Consider the following 26,022-nt stretch of genomic DNA (forward strand, 5'->3'; position numbering starts at 1 on the left):
AAACCTAATTTCGTTGCCCTGGAGCTATACGAATTTAAAAACATTAGACCTCACTTCACAAGCGAAAGCAGGTCATAAAAATATAAGTTCATTACTACTTTAACTGGATGGGTGGGATGAGGAAAGTACTTACACACACTATGAGCACTGTTTGCCAGGCATGGAAGCCGCAAAACCGTGCATGGTTCTATTCTTGCAGCGTAAACATGTTATCTGTTGCAGCACGGCCTCGAGACTTCTTTTGTAAATAGTGCCATTTTCAGGGGCCCTTAGGGGTTTCCGGTCAAAGCTGCTACTGCTCCGACACTGCTCAATCTGCTCAATCTGCACAAGCTGAGCTTGAACATTGCTAGGTACAGGGCCAGGCCCATGTCAGCACAGACGATGCTGCCAATGCTGTGCCCACCTGCCTCTTCAACAATGTGCTCACAAAGACACTGAATTGCATAAAGACCAAGGCATTAGCCTATGATGACAAGATGAATTCAGCAACCGCACTAACAATAAAGTAGTGGCCAGCAACAACCCACCGAAAATGCTGGAAATTGTGCGTATTAATGAACTGATACAGTGATGCACCCTCACCTTGACGCACTGCTCGGCGAGGTCCTTGCTGGTGCGCGACGACACGTCGGCCACCACCAGGCGGTTGCACATGGCCTTGACGGCGCCATCAACGGCCACAATGCGGCGAGTGCACTCGGCTGACACATCCAGGTAGTAAGTAATGGCCCGGGCAGTCACCTCGAGCACATTGTCAGGCGCTCCTTCGTCCAGGAAGATGCGGCAAAGTGCAGGAAGGAAGGTGCGCGGTGGACAACTGTAAGAGGGCAAAAAGAAGACATGGTCTACTTCGCTACACCCCTGTCGGAAATATATCTGTAAAGATCACTAGATGAATTGGCAATGAGGCACAGCTTACACAGCCACCCTCATTTGCCCCAAATTTCAGTGGCAGAGTGCATTCCCTCGTGTGATTGCTCCTAAGAACAAAGGAACAGACCTCTTTCATAAATGTCCCGTCGGCTTCACCTCAGCCTTATTATGGCAGAACAGGGGCTTTTTAAAACCAGGTATTACAGCCATGGTGCATGTGGTGGAATTGCCCATATGGCTCCCGCGACAACACCGGGCACACTGGTAACACAACAACATACGAGTTTAGAAATTTATCTCTGTTTTACTGATACCAAAGATGCCATGGTCAGGGCACTGCACAACGTGGGAAAGCCAAGTTGCATTACAAAAGGGGTCCAAGTGTCTGAATCGGCAGATCTAATGATGCTGTCTCTGGCATATAACGAAAGTAATAAGGCCAAACTTAGTGCCCCGTTAGACTTCACCCTTTTTTTTTTTCTTTAGTAACAAAGTGCTGTTAGCATAACCCTTTACCTCGTCATGCAGGCTAAATCGAGGAGACGTGATTATTCATATATCATACGTATAGTTTATTGGTTCATGGGGTTTACAGTCACGTGGAGGGCTCTGGAAATTTCGACCACCTGGGGTTCTTTAATGTGCATCGACATCGAACAGCACATGGATGCCTTGCTTTTTGCCTCCATCAGAAAGCAGTCACAGCAGCGGGGTGCGCTCCCGCAACCTTGCACACAGCTGTCAAGCACCCTACTGCCCCCACATATAACACGTATCTCTGACAGCCTAGTAACAGAGTGGAAATTACATAACAGGACTGCACCTCGATCAACCCGGATAGACTACCAACTATCAATTTCAGTAACCACAGAACTGCATTATGAAACAATGAAAAAAAAAGAAAACCAATACAGATGGTGTAAATTGAAGAAACCAGAATGCACTTATTTCAGGTTGCTGAGTGCCCATTTCAAAGCAACTTCCTCAAGAGAACTGGCGAAGCAGCACCATTTCACACACACATTGCATAACACACGCCCACCCAAACGAACATTGATCTCTCAGCTGGGCTCCTGAGGGCAAAAGCCAGGCAACATTTGTAGCTTCGAGAACGCTGCAAAATGAGATAAACGAGAGCACCTCAGTTCAAACGCAACATTTCCGAAGCCGAGACCACGCTGCGACCCCCACAGCACAAGCTGTGCTGTGTAGCTCACAATGCTCACCTGGCATTGTTTGCTTCGCAGCAAAACAATAGACTGCTCCAAAGCCGGGGGAAGACGCAACACTGTGAGGCAACCTATGCTTCGTACCATGCAAAGGTAAGCCCCTGCCCTCCCCAACGTATACATGCAGTAGCGGGGAAAAAAACAAACAAGCAAGCAGCTTGGGCAGAAAGAAAGCGCTGCACCGGAAGCAAGTTTGCCCACAATGAGTGCCTGGCCAGCCGTGCATACAATGCCCTTCACGTGCTTTGGCAGCATGCCGTTACAGCACTCCTAATCAGCCCATGTAAGCAGCGGCGGCTGCCATTTTCGTTTCGTCCTTATGAAAGAGACTGTTGCCAAGCTGTCTGCTGGATGCACGTGGACCGTTCCCCCCAACCCCCTTTTTTTATCAGCCCCAGCCACTCTATGGTCATGCACACAGGCTTATCAGTACTGCTTGTATCTATCTCTTTGGCTTGCTCCCACCTTCACTTTTGCTGGCTTATGGCATCCTTGAATAAACTGTGGGATGCAAGTGCTGCATAGCTAGCTCTCAAAGAGTGCAGCCTAACAGTAGCTACCAATGCACGCATCAAAAGTTCCAGTCTTACAATTTATTTTTCAGGCCTTTTTATTGAGCTAGTATATTTAGCTACACGAAGGAGTTTACTTATAGGGGCAACTTCAGAGTTTTTCATCTTTTTGAGTGAATTATCACATCCCATTCCTTGGAGTCCTCAGTAGGAACACTTTTAGAGGTATGTCGGTACATAGCTTCGAAGAATTCAAGCTCAACAACGAGAAAACACACGTAGAGGAGACTGCAGGAAAGTGCTACTTGCAACATCATATTCAGTGATGAAGCCTCTTCTTTTTTTTTAAACTTGGAGTACCCCTTTTAGCAAACACAACATAAAATTACTTCCAAACCGAAAAAAAAAAAAAAAAAAAAAACTGCTTGCCCGAGGAATGTTCCACGGGCAATATGAGCAAATAATGTTTTGCGAGGCCAAGGAAGCCACAAACTAAATCAATTTGCACAACAAACTTTTAAATAAATTCATACAGGACACAAATGCCTTGGCGGAGAAGTACTGGATGAGGAGGAAAACCTACTTTTTTTTTTTTTTTTTTTTTTGCCAGACACGCGAATCTAGAAAGGAAACGCGTCGTTAAAGGAACACATTGAAGTTGACTTTTACAAGTGGCTTACTGCACCCTCACGACAAAACTAAACTAGAAAGGTAGATTTTTCATGAACAACGGAGACGAAAAAAAAATGTGAAGCCGATCTCGTCGTCCAGCGCAGATGGAAGAGTGAAATGAAGAGGCGGAAAAGCGTACCGCGCACAAACAAGGGCGTATTGTTTTTGCTTCGGGAGGTTTTTCCTCTGACGGCGCCACACCGTAAGAAGGAAGACACTAGTTGGCGCATGCGTTGTTCCGGAAGTGACGTTTCGGTTCGCCTTCTGTTCTTGCGCTTCGCCTCCGTATTCTGCCACATTAAGCATTTCATGATTATAAGAACGAACTAAGGAAAAGTGTGACCCTGGGAAATCTCACCAGGACGTCGAAGTGCGCGATAAAGTTTGTTTCCTAATTTAGGGGCGGGGGGAAAGGAGGAGCGGGAATCCCAGCGGCTAAGATGAAGATGCACCGATGCAGTCTTTTAAACGGTGCTCACGAAGTTCTTTTGGACGTATACGTCAGTAAAAAGCGGACGAGAGAGTCGGGCCTTATTCAAAACGTGGCCAGTGTGCTAGACTCTGGGATCAACCGCCGCTCCCCGGAGCAAACAGGTCCCGCAGAACACGGCCACACAAGCCCACACGCTACTCAAGAAGAAGGGGAGGAGGGTTACACAAGAGCCGCGATCAAACGCAAAAGCCGCCAACGAGAGTACACGCCCCTCATCTCGTCTCCCCGTCCGACCAGAAACCCCTTCTTCGAGCGCCCACGAAAGGGGCTGGTTCCCTTCACCGCGCAACCGACCACTCGAATACATTTCCCACGCTGCATCGCGCTGGTGCTTTGCTTCCGTGGCCGCCGATCGGGGCCGATCTCGGCCCCAGAGGACTCTCTCGAGAACCACTCACTGCACGAAGGGTGCGGGAAACGAGGGGCAGGCCTCGCCGTTGTTGTTCGGGGCCGAAGAGAGAGAGAGAGAACACGGCCGACTCGGCGCTTATCGGACCCAGGCGCCGCCGGTGCCGGTCGCCCAAAAAGCAGTCCCCGCAGCAAGAAGCACCGGCGCCGAGTCAACGACCGACCGACCGACCGACCAACCGAGGAAGAAGCGAGCCGCTGGACCGGCCTAAGCCCCGTGCGGTAGAGCAGGTGGTAGAGTCGTAGAGTACAGACACCACGTCGGCAGCGCGCCGGAGCAGAGTCAAGCGTGTCGGAGAATCGGGGGCTCGCAGTAGTAGTAGCAGTTGCCGCGTAGCTGCGCGCTCGCTCGCCCGCGCGCATACGCATACGTAGTGGATGTATTACGCATACGCGGTCATTATTAATGGAGCCCTCCCGCGAGCTGCCGGCTCTAATTGAGCGCGAAGTTTTTCTTGGGCTACACGAGCGGGCAGACACGGCACTGTCTCCGGCCGGCCATAGCAGACGACCATGACGGGCAGCCAAGGCAAGCAAGAGCTGCATGCGGACGGGTCGTGTTCTGCAGCAGACGATGGAAGACTGCGACGAGAGAGAGGCTGTCGGCCATTACTGTAAATGCTCGCGCTAGCGCTGGGCTCGATCGGGCACAAATGACCGTTACTCGCAGTGCTTTCCTTGGCAAGAAAAGCTCCTTGTCCCCGCGGGCGCTCAAGGAACGGCGCGCGCGACTCGTTGGTGGACCCTGAAAAGGGGGCCCTCGCGAACGACCAACTCCGTTGTGTTGCAGACGTTGCACCGATAAAATGCACGAACCGAAACGTCGCTGAAGCAAATAAACGCCGTCTGGCAAAGGGAGGAAACAAAACAGCGCAAACAATCACACACAGCATGCAGCGGTCTCAACACAACTGCTCGTGAACTCCAGGAATGGATTCGAGGTGTTCTTAACGTAAAGGTGCACTAACAAGCGCAAACGTAGAACTACAATAAAGTTTCACCTTCACCATGAGGATGAAATAAAAACCAGGAAGCCAAAAGAGGAAAACAAGCGTCACATCACCCTCACCTTCTGTTACTATAAAACATTTATTCCGCAATAAACGTACGCAAAAGGAGCGCTCATGTGCTTGTTTTTCTCCTAAGGTTTTGCTTTGTTGGTGAAGATGAAAATCAAGTGCAGCTGCTAGTTTGCACCTGTGACTTGTGTCGCCCCTTTGTATTTTGCCATACCACGCCTCTACGTTGTATGAAGACCAACAGGCCCCATTGTGCACAGCTTTGCTGGCTGCGTTCTGCTCCGCGCGTAAAGATGAAATATGTATTGTGCGTAAAGATTAAAAAAAAATATATGTGCTGTGTTGTGTTTTATGGCGCGTAAGCATCTAAGGCTCTCTATGCGCCAAACACATGGTGAAATCTGCTGTCCATGCGGCAGATCTATTAAATATGGTTAAAAATCTCATAATTTGTTAACAAGGTTGGCATCTTTTAAGAACATAAAAACGCATGATATATTGACAAGAGCATTTTCTCCGACGCGTAAGCTAGGGTGAAGATGAATATATTGTGAATAAAATATTGGAAAATGCTTTTTTCTTAGTTCTTGTAGCTTTGTGCAGGAACATAAAATATAATTGTGATTGTTTCTCCGCAAGCTCGCATGTTAACTTATGTGGGCTACATATCAGTCCATTATTCAGCACGCCTACCCGCGACAACACACTGCGCGGACGCCAACGACTCTAGCCGGGGGCCTTTTGCTGCCTCGAGGGCGACTTAACGCAAGGAGATTACGTGGCCCGGAGCCCTCCACTATATGACGTCTCTCTTATAGCCCGAGTCGCCTGGAACGTTAGAACCTGCGAACCAAACCACTGTGGTGAAATATTTCGGCGCACTTTAGCAGGAGTCGCCATTGAGGCAGCAAAACCTCACACAGATGCCAGCGACTATAACGTCGCTGGCATCTGCACATATATTATTAAGCAGGTTCCAAAACCACAACAGATAGTGCGCGTCCACATCCCTGGCTCGCATGAGGCACCGATAACGTCATCCAGGGCAAGCCACCCGCGAAGGCACGTTCCCACCGACGTCCCCCCCCCCCCCCCCTCTCTCTTTCCCTCCCTGGCAGCAGACATGAGAGAGAGCGGCGACCCAGCGGCGTACACGGCACATTGCAGTGCGCCGGCCTAATGTAAAGCCACTGCCGGCTTCTTAATTTCTTCCGGAGAGATCGCGAGAGAAAAACCGGGCTACCTCACGAACGATCCCGGCACGCGCGCGAGTACTTTTTTTTTTTTTTTTATGCGACCTGCTTGGTAACAATTACCTTCGCGTAAAGTGCCCCGTAAAATCCACCGGGACCGCAGACACGAGATTCCTCGCTGAGCGCTCACGAATCGGCAGACGTGCATCTGCAGCAGCCCACCCACACAGAGAGCAAAATGCGTGCGAACGCTGTTACTTTCTTCTTTCACGGCCGGGAAGAAAAACACGGCAGCAGCGGCCCCGCTCGCAAGTCTACTTTCGTGCGACAAACGGCTGCTCGAAAGCGGGGTGTCATCCTAAACTTACGCCTGATTCCGTCACTATCCAGAGTATTGCCGCTGTAGAGAACCGTCCGCCCACCGGGCGAAGCCAGTGTCAGCTTTGAGGGCCCAGAAATGCAGGACGAAGGTCGAAGAACAGTAGCAAGAAAATCCACATCTAAACGATCGATTCATACCACGACGAACGCTCCGCGCATCAATGTCACCGCGCAATTATGCTTTCTAATTAAACCTTCCGCCAACTGGGGGGAAAAAAGGCTCCAACTTCCGGGTTCCGACGAATCGGTGGCGAAACTTCGCCGTTGGAATATGCACACCGGAATCGGTGAAAGACGTAATCGCTGCAGCCACCAACACCGCGGAGTAATTTCCGGGGGGAAGAAGAAGAGGTGGCGGCATTCGCAAAGCGGCGGCGATGGCGACATACTTTCGCCATCGCCGCCGGCCCATTCCCGCGTTGCTCTTCTAGTACGTGGTGACCGCGGGACAATCAGAGATCGAGCTTTGCGCGATCCAGGCATCGTGTCTCGCCTTCCCCCAAAAAACGCTCCCTAAATGGTTGTCGCCGTATTGTTGGCTGAACTGTACGTACGTACTTTGCAAGCCGGGTGCAAAGCTAAGAAAAAGCGGTAATGCAGGCAATCCGCCGAACTATGCGCAGAGACTGTACGTACACGACCGAGCGCACACAGAACATGCAAGCTCGATCGAATGCCCCGTATTCGTGCTGCGCCTGCTTGCTTCGCACCAGCGACAGCGTCCCCGCCGGGGTGGCGCAGTGGTTACGGCGCTCGACTACTGTTCCCAAGGGTGCGGGATCGAATCCCGGCCTCGGCGGCCGCTTGTCGATGGAGGCGAAAAGTAAGGCGCCCGCGTGCTGTGCGATGTCAGTGCACGTTAAAGATCCCCAGGTGATCGAAATTTCCGGAGTCCTCTACTACGGCGTCTCTCATAGCCTGAGTCGATTTGGGACGTTAAACCCCACAAAACCAAGCAAGCTTGCCGCGGGCGCCCGGAAGAAGCCGACGCGAGCCGGGTACCAACTGCTCAGTTGGCGCAGTAAGTTCGCGTCCCGTTCGTCCCACAGCCATTGACGAGTCTTTCCGCGGTTCGCGCGCGTGCCCACGTTCCAGGAACACACACGCGTGCGCGGCACACACACTGCACGCAGAGCCGCACTTGGACTAGTAGCAGGGACAAGAAAAGCGGTGACCGTGACGTCACGGTCTGACGATTATCATCCGTTTGGCGGCAGGCACGCAAGCGCGGAAGCATACTACGCAGTATGCGCACACACACGGGCCGAACAGTACGGGCAACGAAAAAGAGCGGCTCGGATTGAGAGGACACCAGTCACGACTACGCGCAGTCCGCGATGCGTGCATGCGTACAACAGACGTAGTAGTAGCGCTGCGGAGAACCAGGAAAGAGCCACAGCCGCGCAGAGCATTACGGCGTGGTTGCCGCCTTCCTGGAACGAAGCGCGTTCAATGTGACAGCCCCGAGCGCCGCAACAAACGCTGAAGCAACGTCGACGCAGTGTTTCAGCACGTGCATCGCGCTCAATTTCCACGCAGTATATGTTAGCTGCAAGCGAGTGACCGAAAGCCTCTCGCCAACGATGTTCTTGCCTAGAAATTAAAACGCGACTGTTTGCATTAATGTGGCCCTCTTTTTTCCCGGCCGCTCCTCCCAACATATAATGAATGCAGCTTCTCTTTGCCCCACCGGCTTATCGTACGGCGCTTTCGGTAGGTGAATATGAAGGTTTTACCAAACTCACTATTGCCTCTCTGATAATTGTGGCCTACGTCACACGTAAACATTTCAAGTAATCGCGTAATTTACCGCGATTTCGACAAGAAAAAAGTCAATGGGGGTGATAAGCAGAAACTAATCGAAATGCGCAAAGCGGAGGGCAAGAAAGCCTTCGTGCGTAAGGATGTACGAGCGAAAGAAAAAGCCCAACCCTGCCAACCCAATGCGGATTTCTGCAGTGACGTCATCATTGCTCTCCTGTGAGAAAGCGTTAGGTCGTCTGGTTGCGACATCAAGACCCCCTTAACCGACCGAGGAATCGCATCGCAACGGACGACGGGGTTTTGGAGCGACCATCTCAATACGGTCGCATCAAAACAGATCAACCGCTCAGGAAACATGTTGTGGCTGTAGGAAGAAGGAAAAGAAAATGCACGGGCCTACTACTGGCTCTGTAGCTGAGCCACCTCCGCTGCCTCGTGCAGAAAGAAAAAATAGACAAGAAGAGGAAGAGGGAGAGAAAGACGCGCGCCGCAACAACAGCCGTCGTCCACCACCGAAACGGTGGCGGGTGCAATGACGGCCAACAACAGATAAAAATTCTGTAACAGGCTAGCCCCCGCCGCAAGCGGCGGTGACCTACCTGTCCCAGCCCCATCAGGGGAGTACCAACAGCCGATCCGAGAGTCGCGCACAAACACCAAACGGCGGACGAGGGCAAACGGAGAGGCACAGGAGGCGAGGGGGTGGAAGCAAAACTTGGCGTCCCCCCGTCTCGCGAGGCAGTCGTCTCAAACAAAACAGGAGAGAAGGAGAGCCCGAAAACACAGAGCTTCCAAATTGGCACCCAAAGAGAAAGACGCCCCACAGCAACAGCGACGAGCTCAGGAATGACACACCGCCTCTACATCCTTTTTTTTTTTTCTTCTGACAGCCCAAAAGGAGCGAAAAAAAAAAAAAAAAGAGGGGCGGAGAAGGGGGGACAAGCAAAGCAAACCAAAGGAGGAAAGAGAAAGCAGCCACGAGAGCAGAGCTAGGGGCGAAGCCACGTGTCCAGGAGAGCAGGAAAGCAAGGTAGCGCAGAGGCAGCCACACAAGCAGCGCATACCGTAAAGCCGGAAAACACGAAGAAAGCGGGAACGCACAGCATCTCCGCGGGCCCGCCTTTAAACCACAAAGGAAGGAGGATCGGCAGCGCTATATTTTCCGCCAGTAAGTCACCGCCCGGGGATGTTAAACGCGAACGTCAGAACTGCCGTATAGCACGCGTTGATTGCTTCTTTACCGTTTCTGCTTTTTACTGCAAGTGAGCCTTCCGTATTTACGCGATGGCAGTGGGAAAGCGGTGCGAACTATGCATTCAGTCCACGCGCACACACCTCGCCAGAAGAAGCATCGGCGGTCACACGCGCGAGAAAAGCAAGGTCCGCTCACGATTATACTTTGTTACTATAAGGAGGGACTTTCAACCAACGTAAGAGCACAAAGGTGCAACGAAGAGCTTGAAGAAAGGCCTGGGCTCACTCGACTGGAAGCCTGGCGCAGATGAGCGCAAAATGCGTCCCCAGTGTCACCGGAGCTAGTCCGCAAACGCGGGCCAGAGTTGGAGGGGTAGGACACGTCGGTTAGGAGCCGGATCACAGCGCTCTCAATTAGAACGCGCACTCTCCCGCAACTGTCACCAGTCCTTTCGAGGTTTTCCAACCGCTATCGAAGGAGTCGTGCCGCTGTCACTAAGAAAACTCAATCGCCGTCGAAGAATTTCACCACTTCACACAAAGATGCATGGTGTGGCGCCACCGTCAATAATTTTGAACGCATGCAAGCAATTATTCAGCGCAGAAGATTAACCTCAAAAGATGAAAGTGGTGTTACGCACAAAGTGCAGATGCTACGAGCGCTTCGCGTCCGACGGTGCACGCTGCGACCGCACGAAGGCCTTCGAAATCTCGATAGAATTCCACAGTTATCCGATGACACGATGACAGCTGAAACCGAACGTGTATCAGCGTTAAACAATTTTTGAGTCAATACACTATCGCTTCGAACGCCATGATATGCCCGTGCGGTAGGGGCACAACTTCGCCCCGCAGAGTTTCCAGTCGTCCAATCACAGTGCCACCATCCCCTGCCGATGTCGCTCTTCTCCGCCGACGCGACTTCTCCGAAAATTCCTTTCAGGTAACAGCCTCCACGGCTTCGGCCTTCTCAGGTGGACTGAATTCGGCAAAAGGTGATCTCAGCCACTTCCTCGTGAACGCAGTACGAGCGTCCTCGCTGCCCCAAGGCCACAAGTGATAACAGAACAAGCGGAGGAGGACAGCTCCGCAAGAGGCAGCCACGCGAAAATCGCAACGGGCCCACAGACGCGTGCAGGCAAAAAGACCGGGCGCGAGAACAGCGGACAACAACCACTGCTCTTCCTGGACAGCCTCCTCCTCGGAACGCGCCAAGCGCAGCATCCCGTTGTTCGGCCCGACCGACGACCCACGGGCCGACGTCCCACAAAAGCACACACGCACCGCGGCTGCCTTGCGCGCGTAAACGTATCGAAAGAGGAAGTTTATAGGCCCCCTTGCGGGGAGCCTACCGCTACAGTAGCAGCAGGCAGGCCCGGCCGCCGCTTTCTGATCGACGGATCACGAAAGAGTGAAAAAGAAAGACCGTCTGAACCTGGCACAGCGTCAGGTCCGGAAGAACAGACAGGCGAGTGAGGCTGCTCACAATACGGCGACGTACTGCAAAACATTGCGCGCCGATAGGCCACAGAATTAAGGTCCAGCATGGAAAACGAGGCGACGACCGCGCGCCTGCAAATGCGTTGAAATCGCGGACAGCTGGAGAAGAGGGCCCGTGGTCAGCTGACGTCACAGAGATGTGTCCATACAAGGGGCGCGGATATCTGCGGCTTGGCGCCAAACGCATCAGTCAACGGGGCGGAACACACAACGGCGGGGGCCGCATCGACGAAATTCTGAAAGCCATCTGGCACAGAACTTCAGGCGCGTGAACCAGCACGACGCATCCCGACTGTAACGTTCTATATTTACCACCGGGGCTACTACAACGTGCGCTGAAGTCATCGCACTGCACACAGGCGTATCTTTTTTTCGTTTCACCGACGCAGCGAAAGGCGGTCGAGATTCGAAGCCGCGATCTTCAGTCGTGCACCAACCACCCGACAACTTCAAACGGTCGCTTCAGGACAGAGCAGTAATACACGCACTGCAAGCGGACTAATTAACCAAGGATGAAGTTTAACGTTAACGACGGCTACGCCCTCCCACAACACGATCCGAAGGTGACGCTGGCAAATCGATCCTGCACAATCTTGCCGCTTTCAAGCAACTAAGTACATACTCGTCGCATCTGAAAACGCCTCCTAAACACCAGCCTTGCATGACAAAGCGGTTCTGCGCCAGGGGCGAACAACGCGCACAGAGTGCACGTGAATGTGCAGCTAGAAGAAATATGAAAGGGAACACGGGAGTGCGTGCCATCCGCGCTTTGAAAAGCGCTGCCACCAACACAAGACGAGAATGGGTGGCACCAAGAGTACGCTCGGAAAGAGCAGCCGACCAAGCTTCCTTTGGATGCACATTTACCCCCAACTCTTTATCACCTGTCGGTGCTAGCGCATTTGAAGGCGTGGAAGCCACGCGCCGCCCTGTTCCCTTTCATATTGCTTCTAGCTGTACGTCAGCGCTAAATGAGCGTGCGTCATTCAACGCCAAAGGAAAACTGCTTCGAGTGGGAAACATCGCTCGCGCATGCCGCTAATAATATTCCCACAACATATCGGAACCAATCGCGAAGAGGAACAATCAAATGCAATAGACTAAACGAACAACCGTTATAAGACGCTTTCGAAACGGAAGAGAAACTCGCAGTCTTCACTCTCCCCGCCTCTCCCGGGAACCATTCTTAACCAATACATACTATACCATTCGTAGTTGCCGCTTGTGACATCATGACCCATAACGCAGCTAAAGGATATGCCGGGCACCGGCCAGTGCCGCACTTCCTGCCCTTCGTAAGTGCCTATTAGGCGACGTAACATCGCATCACCACGCAAACTCGAGGGTTTTAGGACCCCCAAAACTTGATGAATATGCTCGCTACAAGCACACCACGACCGTATTGGAAACTGCGGCCCCCAGCATGCATGTCAACGGTAGCAACGATAACGCGTTACCAAATATTGGCGCCGTACACCTGCAGCCGGCAGTGCTCTCTCTCCCTCTCGATATGCATACGAAGAAGGCGCCTGACCTCTCCTCCTGTCTCTCCTGGCGTCAGGGATGCGCTCGTCAGTCTCATCCGCAGGGCTTTCGAAAACGCTCGATTATACAGTGCGCGACCTCTCTCCGCTCAAGAGGCGGACGGTGCCGCGGCCTTACTGCATTATTCACGTGTTGTATATGCACGCGGGGAGGAAAGAAGGGTTTCGCAAAGCCCTTCGCAGGAAAGCTCAGCCCCAAGCAGCAGCCCGCGCAGGCCAGTAAACAAACGTCACAAACATATGCGCAGGCAAAGCAGGCCTAGCTACGCAGCTATAGAGTGCAGGGGAAGAGGGGACGCGGCCTGTTTGCCATGTGGGAGAAAAAAAAAACGAACAAAAAGGAAAATACAGGCAGAGGAAGAAAAACGCTGCTGCGAGAAACGCGCGCACTATGTCGGCACGCGGCTTGTTTCACACAGAACGAGTCCGCGCACTCTCCGAGCAGAGAGAGAAGAGACCACGCGGAAGCGCAGCAACTGAGCCCGTGCGAAGTGGGCCGAAAAGCAAACTGCCTCGCCCTGGTTTCTAACGTGCCCGGGCCTTAACGTGATGGGGCAATATAGTCATGATACCCCCCTTCCTCGCCCGTATTTCGCACGGCACTGCTGCAATGTGGGAACGCCACACCAGTCTGTAGTGCATGGGCAGCGCAGGCGTGACGCGTGAGTGACTCCTTTCACTGCGATGCATGGTGCAGGACAACAACGTGTAGGCTCTACATGTGCAGGCGGCGCCCCTACAACACACTGACTGCCTACGTCACAGTGAACTACCGATGCCTCCGCCTCGGAGATGGGACTCGCGCAGAGGAACTGCTACCTCTTATTAAGGTGGTGGTGGAGAATTCACATCACACAGTGCGCGCAGCTGGCCACAAAAGTTTACGGCACACGACAGTCGACAGGCAACTTCCGCGCGACCCCCCACAGCCACAAATTAGCAACTGCAACACAGCGTTGGTAGACTGGTCGAAGATAAGAACGACTTTTTTTTTTCTCTCTCTCTGCTTTTGCCGCTGCCACTGTGGGTACACTCACAGCAGGAGGGGAGAGCAGCCACAGCGAAACAAAGACGGAAATGAAGCGACCATCATTCTTCTTCCCCGTGCACCACGTAAAAGTATTACGACTAGGTTATACTAGCACTAAAGAACTAGAAGCCCGAACAATCAGAGGGGTAAAAAGAGGGATAGGGGGGAGGGGGGGTTGAATACCCTATCTCCCGGACAAGAAGCAATGTCTTAGTGCCACTAGAAGCGTTACACTATACCCCCTTCCGTCAGAGCTGCTAGGAGCGCGCTCCGCTGCTGCGAACGCCCATGCTCCCGAGTTCCAGTAACGAGGAGTCGATCGCTACGCACGCAGACAGCTGCAGCTGCATTCTGTCGAATGGCTGACACCCCTGCCCGAAACGCAGAATATATTATATAGCAAGCAGCTCCCCTGGCACGACACGCGCGCTCAGAGGGAGCCGCTCTCGGTACGATAAAAGTAGCCACCCTCGCCGCATACAAGCGGCGTGAAGCACACTACTACTGTGCGCAGCGACTCGCCCCGCGCTCACTGTCCGCTCAGGGCTTCGCGTGTGCCTTTAATACAACGAAATGTGAAAGGGAAGCAGCATTCATTGCGATATTCAGGAACTGTTCGCTCCGGTGTAGGGAGCCCTGATTTAAGCAACGAGTTTAGTTCACAGTGAGTGCACTTCGGCGCTCAATCTTCCTCTATGCAAACCCTATAAAGCGAAGCGAGTCTAGCCCGAGGCAACGGGAAAAACCCCCGCGTTCGAGCGACCTCCCCTCTGGGACAGAGTGAGTCACGAGCGTACCCCGTAAACAGGCCGAGACTGCGCGCGGCCGACTGATGTTTGCTGCAAGAGTAGGAGAATTTTCTCTCTGCGTTTTCTCCAGACGCTGACTCACTGAGAGGTCAGCGCGCCAACGCAGCGAGCGCTCACAAACGGGAGACGCGTGTTTGCGTGATAAACGGAGCTCTTCATCGGTGGCTAACGCGAGCAAGGACAGAAGAAAGCCCAGTGCGGGAAATCTGCGGGAGCAGTCACTTAAAAAAAAAAAAATATCTCCAATATCCTCACTTGCTTCCCACCGGGCAGTCCCGCCTTCGATATCGGAGCAAGCGAATGGCATTGGCTCTTCGGCTGCGGTCACTCTTGACGTCACCAAGTAGCACCCACGCACATATGGCCGAATGTAAAAAATAAATTGTTTCTAAAAAATGTTTCTAAACATTTTTTTTTAAAGAAAATTGAGCGGCAGACTATTTGCCTCTAGTTCTTTCATTTTCGCCTCCATTACGTCTCGCATGCACTCCACCCACCAGACACATAAATACGGCTGAGTTGGATTTTTATGCCTGATCCCAAACCCACTTATGTTTGGTTTCTGGAGTTTATAACGTCCCAGAGCAACTCAGGCTATGAGTTTCAACAACAAAAAAAATTTTCAGCAACCTCGAGTTCTTTAAACGTGCATCGAGACCGCACAGCACACGGCCGCATTATTTTTCGCCTCCATCGAAAAGAGGCTCCCGCCTTCTTGGGCACCGAACGTCCCAAAGTGAGCCAGGCTATGAGAGACGGCGTAGTAGATATGACTCCGGAAATTTCGACCACGTACCGACATCGCGCCGTACACGGACATCTTGCGTTTCGCCTCCATCGATGACATGGTGCCTAATCTATAAACCTCCCTTTAACCAAGTCATATACGGACCTGCCTGCGCGGCGTAAATCAGCGTTTCTTACAGCAAAAGGGTTGAGGAAAATTCGATAAGGAAGATTCGATTGCAAGATTCGATATCCCGTAACAATATTCATCTCAACCCCATATCTGAAAGCAGAAGACCGAGTTGGCAGCTTATGCCGTCATGAGGTCTCCTGACATCCCACGGTCCGCCTGCAAATTACCACCTGTCGGGGCCATTACCCCGATTTTTCACTCAACGCCCGATTTTCTCAGGAACAGGGACTTTATTGCTAGCGCGTTATAATTACTGCCTCCGCCCCTGGTGCCTCTCGCTCACTGAGCACCTGAACAAACTGCATAGGAGCCCGACAGCGGGATTCCCAGGAAGGCACGGCGGGAGCTGGGATGCACAAAGGTTCGAGAAACAAATTTTCCTTCCACCTCCTCCTGTTGCTGGCTTCTATCGGGGTCCCCCGATTCTGACGCCGCATACAGGCGAGCCTGCATACAGCATGCACGTTCGAGACGGCTGTTTACTGCAACCGGACGTGTCTCATTCTATATCCGTGCCCTCGCCACTGCGTCAACTGCAGTTGACGCCGCGAGAACTCTTACAGCCAACAGACATACGCTATGGCGGCACTGGAATGCAGCCACACAGTATCTCACCAGCTGTCGCGTTAAAACGAGACTCCGGTACGGGGTTGCAGTTGTTACAGGGACAGGTGGTGCGCGCTCGCAGCGCAAGCAGGCCCAACAAGAGGCGAAACGCTGCGCGTTCCGGCCCGAGCTCGCGACAGGAACTTAGAGGAATGTGACAGAAAAATGAACACAATGCGGACGCTGGCGACGTGCCCAACTCTATACCCGACGACGATTTTTAAAACTACGCGAAAAAAAGCAGACTTCGTCCTACGTTCTCGCGCACTTTTATAGGCAAACTATTATAGCTTGTCGAAAAGCACTCCTAATTTACCCGACGCACAATTTGCAAAAAAACGACGACCTGCCACGCGCGTCGGTGGTGGTGGTGGTGGCAGTCTCTTGGCCAACTTGTCACTGCCAACAGGTCCTCGAGGCTGCTCTCTACTGATGGTACTATAGCAACCGTTCCTCGCATAGTTGGCGCAGTGGGCTATAAACACTGTGTCCGCGTCGTACACATATGCACGCGCTCCAGCGTTCCCGTTATGAGTAGTCCGCCCCGTATACGCACTCATCGTAGAGACTCGCGTGCGTCCACTACCCACGCGGACTCGTCATGGAGAAAGTTTCACGCGAGCAGAACGTCGTTACACAGACACTTTGCCTTGAAAAGCGCGCATTCCAAAAGGCAACGGGACCACCGGAGTCGCTAGCTCTTTGACAAAAGAACATCGCCGACACGCACCATTATCCCACCCCCTATTCCGCCAGAGAGCGCACGCAGTCACATCAACGCTAAAGACACACACAAGAGACGTGCCGAAGCCTACTCGCAGCGCCCGTTGCGTCATCGGCGTGTTTCCGCACGCGTTCACGAGGCAAGCGCGTTTGAAAAAAACGCAGGTAATCGGGAGTGCGGTGTTCCGCAACCTGTGCAGTTCGTTCATTACTGCAGAGGGGTCCATCCGCCAGAGGCCAACGCGTAGCGGCACGTGGCGACGGAGCCCGCACCACCTAGCTGCGCGTGGCGCCGCCGAAAAACACGACGAGGTCGTGACGCTCACGCGCTGTGTTATCCATTTACCCCGTTTTTCCAAGGTGCGCTGGAGCGTTGCACCAACCTAGAACGTCGACGGGAAAGAAGCGAAGCGCAGATTGCGAAACCAAGCCGCACACACAAACACTCGCGCAGACTCCGTATGCCAAACAAGTGAGCCGACCGAGAACAAAGGGAAACACGGCCGAAACAGCGCGCGCTCAGCGATGTTGTGCTTTCTCTCCTCTGTAGTTATCGCCCGCCCCCGTTACTCGCCTCGTCAACCCCACCCCTCCACCCGATTTGGAACATTAGCTTTAGCGCACGTTTAGCGATATCAAGTTTACTACGAATATCTTTCGAACAGCACACGAAGTTCGGATTGACCCGCCAGAGTTGCCAGCGAAAACTGTTTCGAAAAAGACGCGCTGCAGGCCCTGGCGTGAACGAACGCCTGGCAACAAAGGCGTATCCACTATGCTATCAGTAAGCGCCACTAGAACAACTTCCCTCCCCCACGAAAAGCTCCGCTCGCTAGCAGAACTTCTCTGGCGCGCTCCAAAAACGGCACGGGTCGTTACGCCAGCGGATCCAGCCACGCGCAGCGCGCCGCACAAATGGAGCGACACATCTCGGACCGGGAGAGAAAGAGGCACCGAATGAGGCGAAGCGGGACGAAACGGGCGAACAAGAGAGCACTCGACGAACACGACTACGCAGGTCGAGACGTTTAGAAACACAGGCTTCGTGCGCACAAATGGGACGACGTGCATACACAACACGGGTCTCCAGCGAGTGCCACGCTCTCGGTGCTCTAATCGCGCAGTGACCACAGCCGCATAGCAAGCAAGGTGTCGTACTACGGTGCCACAAGCACGAGCCGCTCAGCCCCCTCTCGCCAAGACACGCGGCATAGAGCACCGAGAGGAGGAGGAGGCGTATATAATGACGGCTGATTGGGCGCTCATAACGGGAGCCGACGTACCGTTCCGAAAACGGCGCACCGACAGGCAGCCTACACAACTATACGTGTAGCACACGCACGAATCCCAGGTGCACGCTCACGACCTCGAGCAAGCTTCGCGCAGCGAAACCAGGGGGTAGCGCCAATCGAAATCGCGCAGGCTATTGCTAGGAGCGTGCAGTCTGCCAATTGTTCCTCCACCGTGGTCGTAATTACCGAAGCCCTCTTCCTTGCACGGTTCGATCCCCCGTTAGCGTGGCAAGGCTGCGCAGAGGCGCTTATTTATAGCTGGGCCAGCGGCAGAGGAACAACGACACGAGATCGGCTCGATTTGTAGACACGGAGAAAGAGAAACACACGGGTTGTATGTGTATAGTACCAGTGACAGAGAGGTTGGCGCTGAACACCAGCCCTCCCTCTCTCTTTACTTGACACACACACACGTCCCCTGTTGCTTAGCTGACGAGGTCGGAGTGGATGAGGCAGCACCCCCCCCCCCCTCCCTCCTCTCTGTCTTATTTTCTCCGGAAAATGCAGGCAAAGGAATGGGAGAGCGTAGGCAAGCGCAAGCGAGAAATCATGGTCACACGCCAATCGTCGAAGAGTGCGGCGGGACAAAGCGTCGAAAGGATGCTGTGCTAACTTCCAGACAAAAGCCTCACCCCGAAGCCAAGGTTTCCTGCGAACAGAAGCACGAACCAACCACCAATTAGCAACGAAAACATGCAGGGACTTGATTTAATGATAAGATTTCTGTACTTCCGAGCAAGTGGAATGTAGCTGTGGTTTAGCTTGTAGTTAAACCTAGAGTTATGCATCTGGGAAAGAGAGAGGCTAGCCTTGACCGCCTAGTAAAGAGCAGAGACATTGGTCTGCCAACCAAGATCCGTATAACTCGTGCTATGGTCTTTCCAGTTGTGATGTATGGATGCGAGAGTTGGACTGTGAAGAAGGCTGACCGCCGAAGAATTGACGCGTTTGAATTGTGGTGCTGGCGAAGACTCTTGAGAGTTCCTTGGACTGCCAGAAAATCAAATCAGTCGATATTGTCGACCATAAACCCTGACTGCTCATGGGAGGGTCAAATTCTAAAGTTAAAGCTCAGCTACTTTGGTCATCTGATGAGAAGAGAGGAGTCGCTGGAGAAAGATTTGATGTTGGGAAATGTTGAGGGTTACCGGAGAAGGGGTAGGCAGCAAACGCGATGGTTAGATGACATCCTCGAGGCGCTGCAGATAAAGTTATGTGATGTTAGGAAGATAGTGAGAGACCGGAAAGCGTGGCGTGATATGGTGCAGGGTCACGAAGAGTCGGACACGACTGAACTGAAGTGAAACCTGGAGTTACGCGAGAGCAATGTCCACGGCTATAAGCTCAGGTCCGGCTTGAAAGTAAAAGCATGACCTTTGCGCATAGTAGTTTAATCTATGGTTTCGGCTTTATTTATGCCACAGGGGAATCACTTCACGTATGAGCACCCCTTGCCTCTCGTTGTTGACCATTTTCATTGCGGTACAGAAGACTTCTAGTGGTATGACATCGTCTCTACGTCGAACTACATGAGCACACCGCCGTCACAACGTTCGAACGAACCTTCTGTCCTAGCAACTCGCTGTTGTCGTTTGCCTCTATCAACAACCGACTTATCTGTCTTCGCCCTTTGAATAGGCACGGTGAATTGGTGAGACTGTGGTCAATGTAGATCTCATAATATATATATATATATATATATATATATATATATATATTAGAAGCATTAGGACGATATGAATTGAAAAGATGGGCGTTTCCCGGATAGTACCAATAGCATTTGGTCCTCCCTTCCCCGAACGGTATAGGCGACCAAGAAGCGCGAAGGCAATGGACCCCATAGTGCGCAAGGAAGTCCCGAAAAGTAAAGCCGCCCGCATTCGAGAGAGGCGAGCCCGAACTCCGCGCCGGAGTGCCCGCATCGTGGCGCCGATTGCGGAAACGCCCAGAAGCGGTCCGAATTCGACCACGTCCCGTGGCCGGATGCATGGCGCGGATGCCAAGGAGCACCGTCTATACATCACAATTCGACGCAATCGACCACTTGCGGCCGCCCTTGAGTCCGGACAGGGCCGCGCGAGTGTGCCAAAACGCGACACGTTGGCCTGCGGTGTGTATGCCGCACACTCAGAGATAGCCGGAATAAGCCTTGAGAAAAGCGAAGCCTCCTCCTCCTCCGACGAGTTAGTCAACCAGGGAGCAACGGCTCGGCATCTCAATCTTCCCTTCGCGTTGTGTAAAGGAAAATACAGGAAGGTTTGCTGCGTTTACGCGCCGCGCGTGTCTGTCCTATACTTAGACCGCCACGTGTGTTGCAAAGAACAAAGGGGAAGTTTGGGCAGAAAGTCGTAGGCGTCCCTGTACTACATGCACTGCGACACAGCAGCCCCGTCGTTCACGTCCATCCACGTCGTGGTATAGAGGGGACATATATATGTCGTCGTACTAAAAAGAGAGATACGGTACTCAAGACGACATGCGCGCCAGTCTAGTGCACCGTCGGCATATAACGACGCAGAGCGGCTCGTTTTATGACCGCACAACAAAGCGGGCATGCAGAGTGCGCCGTCCGGCCAAAACATGAAATCCGTATCGCGCACAGCACGTAAAACGTACAAGCCCGTGTCGTTCCCAGCACGCGCAAACAACACGCTGAAAAAGGATTCTTTACGGCCACTCCGGGCAAAGGGCACACACGGTCCCCGCGCATCAGCAACTCATTCGCCATAGCACCCCACAATCGATTGTGCGACGGACGACAGAAAAGGATCGATCGACCAAACAAGGGCGCAGCAAGTCGAAAGAGAAGGAACAGGCGAAGAAGAAACGAGGACCTGATGTCCAAGGATGCACCGATGTTGCTTGTTATCAGGGCCGGCCGACCGTCCGGAGAGGCGGTTAGGAGAGCGGGGAACAAACAGTGCGCAACTACACACGCGACGCCGGCGGAGCGATTGAGGCAAGTGACGCACGTGCCGCATGCACATGACGTCATGGCACGAGCAACAAAAATAAGGGTCAGACACTTGCACTCGTGCAAAAGGACCCCGTCCTCGACCAACGATGCAAACGCAAAAATAATTTAAATAATTTGTGTGCCTGCGAGTGCACGCAGAACCGCGCGGTGGTCGAAATATAAACGCGAAATTCGATAGGAGCGACCGTTTCCCCTTTTCCGCAACTCTGCTTGGACTCGTGACGAGGTTCAGGCGCCAAGTGAAGAGCGCCCCATGTACATACATAGAGCACGACCTGGTTGAGGCTGCAGGTACGGTGCACCTGATTACAAAGCCCCGGTGCAGCGAACCGACAATGCAAGTCCTCGTCAAAATCTGGGATTCTTTTCCTTCGGCTTTCTGGGCCCCTTCTTACGCCCTAAATCCACTCGATAATCCGCTCACAGCGGTGAGCGCTGACAAGGATCGGATCATCCGCACCGCGAAGTTATAGACCCGTCAGAGGTATCCGCGCGGCTGGCTACGGCTAAAGCTGGCAGATTCTGTTGCCCCTGGCCGCAACACGCTCCTCCGATCGGCCTGTACTGCGTTGACAATCGGCCAAGGCAAGACAGTTCAGAGCTGCCCAACTGAGCGGCCTGTCGTTATACGCGCCAAAGCAACATCGCGAATAACGTGGCTCACAATCAATTTTGACACCTTGGGTTTCTTAAGTGACTGAAGTGTCGTGACGCTGGGGCTACGTCGACCCGGCCTTCACTTGGTAGCGTGCAGAGACTCGGGGTTGAAGTAGGATTGAATCTTCGAAGTTGGTGAAATATGTACAAGCAGGTTTAATGGCACTTTGAGAAATCTTATTTACATGAATATTTACACGAAAAAGAAGGGTACATCAGCAAAATGGCAAGCGTTAAGAGTTCATAGCGAGAAGCGACTGGATGAGCCGTTTACCCAGGGCCCAGAGCGACATTTCGTGCTCTGCAGCGTCCTTAAAACCCCCTATGTCCAGCCCCTCTCTGAAGATGCTGACCAACCAAATCCAGGGCACGCCCCTCAGGTATCGGCATCCAATCGAACACATCACTGCACTGATGGTCTGAAGCACTGACTGGTCCGGCATTCATTCGTTGGGCGTGATCACTTGTTGGCGGGAAAAGCTTGGGAACGGCGAGGAGAGGAGGTACATTTCTATTCTTCAGCAAAGAAACCACAGGCTGGTTCTGACAAGTGGTTTTACTTCTCAGAAACCCGAGTGCACGTGGCGCCGCATCCGCTCCCAGCATTGTCCGTTTTCGACAATTGCAAATCTTTCCTGCATTCCTGGGAAATCACTTAATGGCTGTATGCGTCATGCTCCTTTCTTGTCCTGCACGTCAGCGGACATGTCACTCTGTCGTCTCCTTTGGAAAGTAGGCATTCCTCACTGGACGATAGGGCTTATCGACTGGAAGGGTGAACAAAAGAAAGAAAGCACTTCCTGCATTTCCCGCAGGGGGACGTTTCTTGGTGTTTTTCCAGACGTTCTCTTGGCAGGGTCAATTTGGCATTTGCAGAGTGTCCACAAAGCAAAACAGGCTTACAAAACAGGATTCCTGGAAACAGGCTCACTTAGAGCCATTGGACCATCACCACATATTCACAGCACTTTTCCATGCCCACAGGCGAACAATAGAGCGCGCAAATGCGGATGCTTGGTCGTAACAGCCTCCTCCCCCGCCAGAAGAGTCTCGGAGGGCAGCAGTCCCAGCTGCTGCATGAAGAGACGACTTAATGGCCTGCACGTGAACGCTTGAAGCTCGCTGTTGCTTGTCGCGTTGTCTTGATTGTTGTAGGCCAAATTGCTCGAGCTGTCTGAAACTCAACCACATGTCGAAGCAAGCACTCGGCTCCCGTCTGAAGAGACCAGGTTAAAAGAAAACTGCCATTGTTGTTCGAGAAAAGCCCACTCTCAAGACGTTCAGGACCCACGTACTCCTAGAAAACCAAACGTGCTGCTTTACATAGCCACACATATACAAGCGCACGAAAAAAAAAAAAAAAACCTGATTATCAATTTGGATACATGGTGAGGAACATCTCGGACCGCTTAGAAAGAGCGGCTAAGCGCGTCCGCATTCCCATTTAACTTCCCCTTTTTGTATCTTATTTCAAAATTGTACTGCTGTAAAATCAAGCTCCACCTAAGAAGGCGACTGTTCTTCGATGTCGCAGTTTGCAGCCAAGCCAGGGGACAATGGTCCGTCTCTACGGTGAATTTGGCCCCTCCAAGATAGCACTGCAATTTTTGAATGGCCCATACAATGCAAGCGCACTCTTTCTCTGATGCGCAATAAGCCCTCTCTCTAGAACTCAGTTTTCTGCTCAGGTAGAGCACGGGGTGCTCATTACCGTCGTCATCTCTCTGGGAGAGAACAGCACCTAGCCCTCGATCACTGGCATCACACTGGACCGTGAATTCTCGGGCATAGTCTGGAGCTCGCAATACCGGACGGCTAATCAGCACAGCCTTCAGGTTTACGAAGGAGGCTTCCTTTTGTTCGTCCCAGACTACATTTGTCGGTTCTGTCTTGCGGAGAGCGTCGGTCAGAGGGCTAGCCAAAGCTGAATAGTTAGGGATGTAGTGATTGTAGTATCCCGTCAGACCCAGGAATGCTCGAATTTCCGTCTTCGTGCTCGGCCGCGGGTAGTCTGCTGCCGCAGAAATCTTAATCTCGCTGGGTTTCCTGAAACCCTGACCTACATTGTGACCCAAGTAGTCCACGGTCGCCCTTGCCAGGCAACATTTCTCGGCCTTTACGGTTAGTCCAGCTTGACGCAAAAGGCTCAGTACAGCTCTTAGATGTACCATATGGTCCGCCCATGAGTCGGAAAAAACCGCAATGTCATCTAAATAAGGCACCGCGAATGTTTCACACCCCTTTAAAACCCTATCCATGAGTCGGGAAAAACAAAATGGAGCATTTTTGAGCCCGAAACTCATCATTGTTGGCTGGTAGCTGCCCGTCGGAGTGACGAAAGCCGCGTATCTGCTGGCGCGTTCAGTGAGCGGTACTTGCCAGTATCCTCGAGTAAGGTCCAGCGTAGTCACATATGCCGCTCTACTGACCTGTTCTACTCTCTCCTCAATATTCGGAATAGGATACACTTGATCCCTGGTGAGAGAATTTAGCTTTCGGTAGTCTACCACAGGCCTAGGGTCTTTACCTGGAGCTTCTACTAAGATCATAGGCGAAGCATAATCGCTTTCCGAGGGTTTTATTACTCCCAATTCCAGCATGCGAGTTACTTCCCTATCCAGAATTTCTCTTTGCCTTGGAGAAAATCGGTAGCACCTTGATCGCACTGGCACGTCTGAAGTCAGCTCAATATCGTGCTCAGTCAAATCAGTCCTGCCTGGCCTGTCCACGAAGCAGGCCTCAAACTCTGTTATTATCTCGCCCAGATCGGACAGCTGGGATTTCTTTAGTTCTCCTCTCTGCTCCGTCTTTTTGAGAAGCTCCTGAGCGTTGCTTCCTTTTCCGCTGAGGCAAATCAAGTTGTCCCCCATCTCCTCGGGAAGGTTTAACGTTAGATTTACCACGGCTTCCCTCTGCACATAAGGCTTCATAAGATTGCAATGATAAATGCGCACTGCTTTACGCCTATCGGGGATTTTCACTGCGTAGTTAGTGTCAGAAAGCTTTGCAACTACTTCAGCAGGTCCTTCCCACTGTACTTCGAGCTTATTCTTGGGATCATTGGCTTGCTCTATAGCTAAGTCCTCTCGGGTTCCACTTAAAAGTCTCGTGAGATTACTAGACACTGGCGGCAAGAGGTTACTCTCAAGAACGTCCTCATTCCGCGTCTCATCAAGCTCCCTTTCAAGTTGACATATCTGAGATGCCTCGCTCTCAAAGTTTTCTGACCTGCTATCTTCCGCATTTACCACTGTTTTAACTGCCGTTTCCTCCGCTGTGGATTTTTCTGGAATGAGCAGTGTAGCTAGTTCTCGCGCCTTTGAACGTGTTAAGGCTTGCACAACTCTGTCTCCGAAAAGGATGCCCCTCTTTCGCAGCAGTATGTCCGATTTGTTGGAAAACAAATACGGATAGCTTTTAGGAAGCTTTCCTGAAACGGCAGCCTCGGTTGTTAACTCGCCGAAAGGGCCCTCGATGACCACGTTCGCGATTGGCAAGCACACACTCTGTTCCTCCACTACCTGGCGGATCCACGCACACTGTCCTGTATAGTCGGAAGGCGACACATACGCCGGATGGACAACATCCATCGTTGCGGCCGAATCGCGCAGTACCTTGCAAGGCTTCCCGTTGACTACTAGGTCATGCAGGTAGGGTTCTAAAAGCTGCATATTTTCATCGCAGTCACTGACATACGAGAAAGCAAACTTTTCTTTCCGGCAGTTGACGGCAATGTGACCCTGCTCATTACACCTAAAGCATGTGAGCGGCTTCCTAGCCCCAAGCATGTTCTTTGTGTTCTGCGCGTTGGTCACTTCCCCACTTTTCTCACTGCCGTCCTTTCTAGGGCGTTTGCCTGAAGAAGTCTTCCTTTCTTCGTTTGCAAATCTAGCAAAGTGCCTTTTCTGACGGTTATTCACCCTCAACTTGGGATTGCGGGGCCTATCCACTGCTGGGTTGCTGAATTGTCGGCGCGAAGCGTACCCCTCAATGAGTTCGGCAGCTTCAGTTGCCGACTTAATGTCGCCTCGGTCCTGTAACCAATTTCTTTCTTTTTCTGGCAGGCAGTTATAAAACTGCTCCAAAAGAATTCGCTCGACTACAGCGTCCCTATCACTGTAGGAATCAGTGCTCTTTAGCCACTCGCCCAAATTAACTCTTAAATTGTACAGGAATTCAGGGTAACTCTCGTCCCTGGACTTAGTAGCTTTCCGAAAACGTTGT

At 52.4% G+C, this 26,022-nt stretch overlaps 1 protein-coding gene across 4 annotated transcripts in view; it reads right to left on the minus strand.

Moving 5' to 3' along the window:
* The window catches only part of Ufd4 (ubiquitin fusion-degradation 4-like), a 137,969-nt gene that overhangs the window by 80,577 nt on the left and 31,370 nt on the right, over positions 1–26,022 (minus strand). For all 4 annotated transcript variants that reach the window (XM_084583005.1, XM_084583004.1, XM_084583003.1 and 1 more), the window contains exon 2: positions 586–820. In XM_084583005.1, coding sequence (XP_084439131.1) covers positions 586–820 — 235 coding nt within the window. The remainder of the gene's footprint in view (positions 1–585; positions 821–26,022) is intronic.

This window comes from Amblyomma maculatum, chromosome 10 (assembly GCF_055883805.1).
Source record: "Amblyomma maculatum isolate TAMU_Amacu chromosome 10, ASM5588380v1, whole genome shotgun sequence".
Taxonomy (NCBI): Eukaryota; Metazoa; Arthropoda; class Arachnida; order Ixodida; family Ixodidae; genus Amblyomma; species Amblyomma maculatum.